Here is an 8,336-nt window from a genome sequence, read left to right as displayed (position 1 = left end):
GTCCGTTTTTGTCAATAAGTGACAGCCTAAAATGAACATATTTCATATGTCGTTTGATGAGATGCTATCACACTAGACAATGTGTTTACCCTTTTACACATATTGATCACTAGGGCCATAGTTTCATTACCTTATTTGACGATACACAAGGCAAACACAGTATTATCAATGTTGCTTGGAGTTATTGATGAGGCGACTAGACAAAAAACCACACTGGGTAAAGGATTCACTATCTGACTATCACTAATGCATCATTTGATAAGGCGATTACTAGTGCATTCCTAGCTTTTCTACTATATTTGCTAGGGTGTACAATATTTTGTGACAAGATAGGGATGAGAGTCTCGTAACGTACTTACCCCTATTAGAGGACCTCACTGCCACGGGACGTTATGCTTAGGGGATGATGAACTCACATACTTATATAGGCAGCTTGAGATTGCGATCAGAGTAGACGTGCATCGAATCGTCAGATATCTGACACTTATCCAAATATGTATTTATAATTAGTTAAAAACATATTATAATTATATGATTTATTTTTTATTAGCATATATGAGATTATCTAATTAAATATTACTTATGTATTTTATGTAGGCGTGGATTTACGAGCACTTTTAATCTTGGCCCCATTGCTATATTGACATACTCAAACAATATGTCGCGATAATGGAAGATTTATACTTATGCTGATATATTGTGAGCTTTACGTGAATGTTTAGGTGGCTTAACAGTATCGAACATGTGTTGACAATCATACATCAATAGATGAAAAGGCACATTTACTACATGAGATTACCTTTTTCACTAGATGTATCAAGTGTGGGGCAATCATACAGTCATACCGCCTGAAAAGAGTTCTACGATAGTTTAATTTTGTATAGACTATTTCACCACAACCATTAACCCCGTCCCATGTTGATCGAGAACTATCGCAGTACCAGTACAATGTTGCATATAGCTTTTTGCACCAGCACTGTGAACTATGAGAAATACACATTGTGTTGGTTGAGCGTCGAAGCCGGGCATGTTAAAGATCGGGAAAGTGTTCGTTTGACTACAATGCTTGATTTACAACAATTTCACTCCCTCAAATTCAAAATCTAAAGTATTGATCCAGATTCAAGCCTTAGTCGATTGATTCTACGCATATTAGTGATTCAATAAGTCATAAATTTTATAATTTTAAGGTTTTTTTATTAATTGATTAATTTTAATTATGTGATATCAATACTAATAACCTTAGTAATATTTTTGTAGCGAAGCTCGCTACCTAATCTTTTCTTGATCATATCGTGGCTGGTAGATTTTATCAGGGCATTGACTATTAAAGAGACAACATTATTTAAGTACCAGCCATATTAGATGAGTTTGACCATACTGTTGCAAGCAACAACAGTCAATCTAGATCGGCATCGACTGTTGCACCATTAATTCATACATTTAGACTATCTAGACTATCTAGGCCACCATGCCTGCTCCATTTCTAGTCCCATTGACACCTACACCTCCGAGTTCACTAATGCAAGCAACAACAATTAGTTTAAATTGGCATTGACTCTTGCACCATCAATTCATACATTTAGACTATCTAGGCCACCATGCCTCTTCCATATCTAGTCCTATTGACACCTGCACCTCCGATCTCGCTAGTGCATGCCCATCAGCACCTCCTAGCTTGCTCACGACCCCATCATCCCCATTACCTCCAGCATTGGCAACATCATCATCCTTACTCGATTCTTCATTTTACGAAGACAGCAGTATCGACCCAGCTAGAGACTTCTATGCAAATAGCAGAGTCCCCTCTTCCTATACCACGTGTATCTCATCGAGGTAAGAGGCTAAGTGAGAGGGATTGATACGATTATTTATTATTTGCATGTATTGATACTAATTTTATATTTAGTTAATTATGTTTAGGTTATTAATTTTATAGTTACTTCATTTTGTTTATATTTAGTTTAAATTTATCAAATATTCATTAGATTATTACCTATTCAATATGACACATCCCATTACAAAAAATATCAAATATAACAATCGTCAATATAAAATATCCATCTATATAACATCAACGATTTTTTGTATATATAAAGTATGCTTGTCAATTGGATAGCATAAACTAATATAAACCATAAACATTAACATAAACTGTTAACAATTATTACAAAAAACAATCAAATAATGCCTATTGTTTCTCAATTGACCATATTAAAATTTAAACTAAACAATAACTTAAAATTTTCAAGCGAGGTATATATGGAATTTTTCACCATCAAGCACAACTATATCGAATTTTATGCCAGTTGTATGCGATAGAAAGTATTGATAAGAATGGTTTCATGAACACCTGTATAAGATAGAAATGTTATTTATATAATGTTATTAACACATGCATAAAATAGGAATGATAAATATAAATAGTAAATGACAACATTAAATAAAGGTACCTACATAAAATGACAGTTATTAACAAATCTAATCGTAATTAATCTTTGCTTAAATGGTGCAGGTAGTACAGATCTAATAGGTAGATATGTCAGGCACTATTTTAGACTGATGTAGACTAACATGCTATTATATCGAGAGGCAATCAAAAGACTTATATCAAGTAAAGTCATCCACTTATTATATAATGTAAAAGTATCAAAACACGATAAAGTTTGTAACAATTCCTAAACATGCTTTATAGATCCATATAAAGTCACATAATTGCTTTGAAATTAATTAAGCTCTTTAATTAAATCTCATCTCACTTATACCAAACCATCTAATTCAAATGCAAGCAACCAACCAATGGAACAAAAACCAAAATGTCCATTCGTCTCAACATCAATGATGTTCTATTTATATAGATGTAACTCCACTAGCATACTATATAAATATCGCATTTTTTGTTTACCATGAGGTCGATAAATAAGAAGTTTAGTGATATATTCTGTCGATTTCATTGAATTTGTAGTGGTTGGTAGTGATGAACTATCTTGAACTGATAACACAATATCCCAATGTGACGGGTTACGTTATGTATATGCTTTTATAGCTCTATGACCTTTTCGCTTAGCCATTTCTAATGTTGGCATCAAAGTAGTTATAGACAGATCACCAAGTTCTTACAGCTTTCTTTTCATTATCAACTTATTGAACTCATCACATTCATTAAAATATTTGATAATTCGATCAACCTCGAACTGAAAAGATTAATTGTTTAGATATTTCATTATCTAAGCTCTTCATTAAATCCAACTTCTTCTAATACTAATACACTTCAGATAAAGAAATTGGATTTTTCACTATTATATGCTTTGTAACTTTATGAACACAAGTCAATCCATGCGTGCTTCTGATTATGCAACTACAAACATTTGCATCAAGTCCAACACGATTAGCTCGCTTGACCTTTGTCAATTTATATTCAGTGCGCTCTTAAATACCAAACTTTATAAATCTTTAAACAATAAAAGCTTGAAATTATGCTCGACAATGGTAAGACTTCACTCAAATGAAGCCTTTATCTCCGTATGTTAGAGCTTAATAAATACATTAACTATCTTTCATGATGATTTGAAATCCCATTGAGATGATCCAAAGTGTCTTTTTAATTTTGAGCATGCATTCTCGGTCTTAACCGAAATAATAAATGTATAGGAATGATTTGCTATAAAATACTAAAAACCATATATAATATTAACAATACAACATAAAATCATACCTATTTGTTGTAATATTGCTAAAGTGTATTACTTTATCCATCCAGGTAGCAATAAATCGATCCTTATACTTTGCCAACTATTGATTTTTCACATACTTTAATGCACCTAGATAAGTTTGGTAATCAAGTTTTAATGAGCTTAGATGTCTTTTATATTCACTATAGGTAATTGGACATGAATGCCTCCCATTTATCATTCCGCTCAATGCCAACTCTCTATCAATAACAATGACATTTGGAAATTTACCAATAGGCATCAAATCTTTTAACTTATTCAGCACCCAAACATAATTCTCAGAATACTCAACCTTTTATGTGCACAAATGCAATAGAAAATGTCATCTAAATAGAAGTCACACCAACAATTTCAAGCAATGACATAAGATACTTGTTCATTTTATAAGTGCAATCCATAATTAGATCTGATGGGAAGGCTCGCAATAACTCTACACCAGTAGAATAACCCCAAAAGAGGCTTTTCACATAATCGCTTGACTCATCAGTCCTATGCCACTTAAAGTATTTACAATCAATCAACTTTTTCATCTATTGTTATATTTGTGATCTACTAGCTTTCTCAACATATTTGTGTTTTTACGTTCATTGTATATTGTTTTTACAATACTTACATTTTTCTCATCATGTTGTTTTATGGTCAATGGGATATTTTTGGGTTTGATCATACTGTTTGACATATTAGCAACTACTTTTTTTTAGTTAATCAACTCATAAATGAATGTCCCTCTAATTGTTGTGTAAGTAAATGATTGTGAATTCTACTTACTACTTTCACACCCCATTCATCATCCATTACCAATTTCATCTTATGTAATTTAAATAGGCAATCACACTTTTTCATTCTCGTTCTTTTACGTTTCATTTCTTCTACATTGCCTTTATTCTTAAACTGTTTGTATTTTTCATTTCTTTCATATGTTAATTTTATTCTAGGTTTCCTCAAGCCTTTCACCGCAGAGTTTTTAATTACAATCATGAAACCTTGATCTTTTCCAATAGTTCTAACCCATTAAATCAAAACTTTTCTATTACAAAGCACATACACAATATTTTTAACTTATTACATCTATACAAAGTAAAATTCTATATTTCTATACTTTTCAGTAACAGTAAATTTCAAAAACACAATCTTACCTCTTATGTAGTAAATGTATATATGCAATCATATTTAGTATCTAAACTGTCTGATGATTGATTCCACTTTAACATTGTAGTTTTCAAATTGATTTACATATCATAATATATTAAACAAATTTTATTATAAGAAATATAAAGATTACTGAAAATTATAATGTATTTTCGGTAATAGATTTTCGAGAATGCAAACTAATTCACTAAAACTTATAATTTTCTAAAATTGGTTTCCGACAATACAATATAATTCTCGAAAATCCATTTTCAAGAATTATTTGTATTTTAGAAAACGAATTTTCGAAAATACAAAAAATTTAGACTTGATTGGGTGAGTTTCCATTACCTCGTCGAGCTCTTCTTCTCTATTGTTGTTTCTCATTTCTAAATCCATTCTTACATGGTTTGCAGGATTTAACAAAAATATCAAAACTTTGGTTTTAGTTTTAAAGATTTAGAGTTTAATGTATGAGAAAGAAGAATACAAGAGGAAGAAGAAGGTATAAAGTGTATAAGATATTGAGAGAATATTTGTCATTTACTAAAGACTAAAATTAGTATTTACTATATGAGTATTTTTGGAAGAAAATTTGTAAGTGTATATAGAAATTTTGGTGATATATTTAGAAACCCCCTTTCGGCAAATATTTATCTTTTTGTATTTTTGTTGTTGAATTGAGGATTAGAATATTGGGAAATTGCATATGTGCCATTATAGTTTGAAGCCTTGGATCATACTAAAATTTTCTAAGCATTTCTTTCATTCTAAGTTACCTGATACAAAAGTGAAGGGAACAAGTTTCACGAATTTTCTGCAAATGAAACCAGAAAGGAAACATAAACAAAGTTGAGTTAATGGAAATGAGGTTGGTTTGCACATTGATGGCAGTAACATGGCAAAGCTCCTTGAAATTGAAAGAGGCCAGGGCCCACATGAGCTCCATCACCTTTTTTTCCTTTCCCTTGTACCCCTTAGCAAAGCAGACCCTGAAAGGATTTAAAGCAATGAGACTTGAGTTGACTCCATGGATTGCAGCTTAGCTGAAACAGGATATGAGTTTGATGGGCTCCATTAGCCGTTGTTCCCTTTGTTTTTATCCTCCTCTTGTACATTCATTTTATTCTTTGGTTTTTCGATATCTCTATCACTGTGCCTACCAGGAGAAACTGATTTCTTGTTTGTCAACTATTCTTCCCTTCCTTCTAGTTCATTGCCTGTAGTTAAGTACTCAAGAGCTGTTACCACGTCGCTCATCAAAGGCCGGGCAGTTGCTTCTTCCTGCAGACACATTGCTGCAACAGCAAGTGTTTGGTGGAGATTCTTAATGGGAAATTTCCCATCCAGCAATGGATCAGCCATTGATGTGAAATTCCTTCTATCTTTGAATAGGGGTGTTGCCTGCAAAAGGGGATATAATCAGTGTTATAGAAGGTTAGAAGTTAGAAATGTATAAAGCAATACAGTTTCCACGATTGTTTAGAAGAATAAAACATTCGATACTTACCCAAGTGATAAGATTCTGTTCTTCTGTTGGTCTTGAATTGTCTATTACTCTTCTTCCTGTGATTAGCTCCAAAAACACAACTCCAAAGCTGTAAACATCTGATTTTGTAGTCAACTGGCCGGTCAGTGCATACTCAGGTGCACAGTAGCCATAGGTTCCCATAACCCTGGTGGAAACATGTGTCTTATCTCCAGTTGGACCAAGCTTTGCAAGTCCGAAATCCGAGAGCTTTGGATTGAAATCCTGATCCAGTAATATGTTTGATGCTTTAAAGTCACGGTATATCACTGGAGGATTGGCTGTTTCATGTAAGTGTTCAAGGCCTTTAGCAGCACCAATAGCAATTTTCATCCTGGTATTCCAATCCAATGGCTTCTTGTCTGGAGGTAAATCTGAAAGGCAAGAGTTACAAACAATTGAGTATGTTCACCAAAACAAAATATCAATATACAATGGAAGTTCTAAAACTGCAAGAAAATTGTAAGAATTTCACTTAAAAGTTCAAGTTCTGAATCACATTATCCATCCGAGTCTGAAGTTGTGTTGCTAGTCTTATATCAAAATAAATGATAACAACTCAAATGTCAAACATACCTAGAAGGTGATTCTCCAAGGAGCCATTAGCCATGTATTCATAGACCAAAATCCTTTGATCCCCGTCGGCACAATATCCAACCAAATTTACAAGGTTAGAATGGTTAAGTAGACTCAACATCAAAACCTCAACCAGGAATTCTCTGTTTCCTTGATATCCATTCCTGTCAAGTTGCTTGACAGCAACTACCTGAAAGTATGATGGAACAACAATATGAAATTACTAACTAAATATCATGCAAACCATATATTTTTTGTTAAAAACTCTTTTTAATGCAAAGGAATAAAGAGATGATTAAGATTTCAAATGGTACTTGATTTGGGTTTTCAACATGCCCTTTGTAGACCCTCCCAAAACCCCCTTCACCAAGCTTATCATCTGGGTTGAAGTTTTTAGTGGCGGTGCATAGCTCACTGTAGTTAAAAATCCTAGCAGTGATATTACCTTTACCCATTTTTGTTATTTCTTGGGTAATGTATCTCTTTCTGCTGCTATCTGCCAAAACAGAAAATTTTGTTCAAACCATGAATCAACCACTCGAAGTCTTCAGGCATAAGAGAAAAGAACTTTGTTAAAAGTTGAAACGTGTCGTGGCCAAAGGCATGAAAAGGTTTCAAAAGATCAACAATCTGGGGCTCACAGATCTAACCCTTTCTTGTCATCTTTGTACCATAACCAAAATATAAAATCAACTCAATGATTATTCTTTTTCATGATGATATGAAACCTCAACAGGGTGACCAAGAATATAGGAATGAAGCTGAGCATGGCTTGGCAATAGTTAACATCTATTCCAATGGTCAATTCATCAATTAGATTGTCTTCATGATTTTAAAAAAAATCTAGAAAATTGAAGAACACCATCTTTAAACTAACATTTTCTTTTTGGATACCATTTATGATTTGAATTGAATTGAATTGAGGTTGAATAAAAAACAAAGGCAGAAACTATATATGCAAAAATATGTTCCTCCATTATATGCTGGTGACAAAACAAAGATATGGGAATTATTTTTGACACAAGAAATATATAAAAAAGGAAAGGTATCAACAAAACTAAAGGAAAATAAAGCATATTCTCAAATCCATTCAGGGCAAAAATTGTACCACTCTTGAATGCAATATTGGCAAATGAAACCATAGTTTTTGTGTCATTGTATTCCTTCATGCTCTTCTTTGTTGACCTTCTATTTAGTCTCTCTTCTGACATGCAACAGGAAAAACAGTTCATTTTGGTCTTCCTTGTCATGACAACAACCAAATTCTTAAACCAAATGTTTAATAGGCTCAAGTATTAAGAAAATTGACAGTTGAGCTTTCGGAATCCTAGCTCCTGAAGGAAACCAAAACCTGTCTGGTCCCTCAGGAAGGC

At 32.9% G+C, this 8,336-nt stretch overlaps 1 protein-coding gene across 1 annotated transcript; it reads right to left on the bottom strand.

The window, feature by feature from the left end:
• Positions 1-5,600: 5,600 nt before the first annotated feature.
• Positions 5,601-8,336, bottom strand: LOC111302271 (putative serine/threonine-protein kinase PBL23). The gene is made up of 5 exons (XM_022898202.2): positions 8,072-8,336; positions 7,278-7,459; positions 6,964-7,153; positions 6,370-6,761; positions 5,601-6,263 (listed from the first exon to the last, which is right to left on the bottom strand). The coding sequence occupies exons 1-5, from the start codon at positions 8,211-8,213 to the stop codon at positions 6,051-6,053; spliced, it is 1,119 nt and encodes a 372-aa protein (XP_022753937.2). The 5' UTR covers positions 8,214-8,336; the 3' UTR covers positions 5,601-6,050.

This window comes from Durio zibethinus, chromosome 15 (assembly GCF_047325235.1).
Source record: "Durio zibethinus cultivar Kanyao isolate XHJ-2024 chromosome 15, ASM4732523v1, whole genome shotgun sequence".
NCBI lineage: Eukaryota > Viridiplantae > Streptophyta > Magnoliopsida > Malvales > Malvaceae > Durio > Durio zibethinus.
Note: the sequence above shows the minus strand (reverse complement) of the source record. Positions and strands in the feature narration are given on the sequence as shown.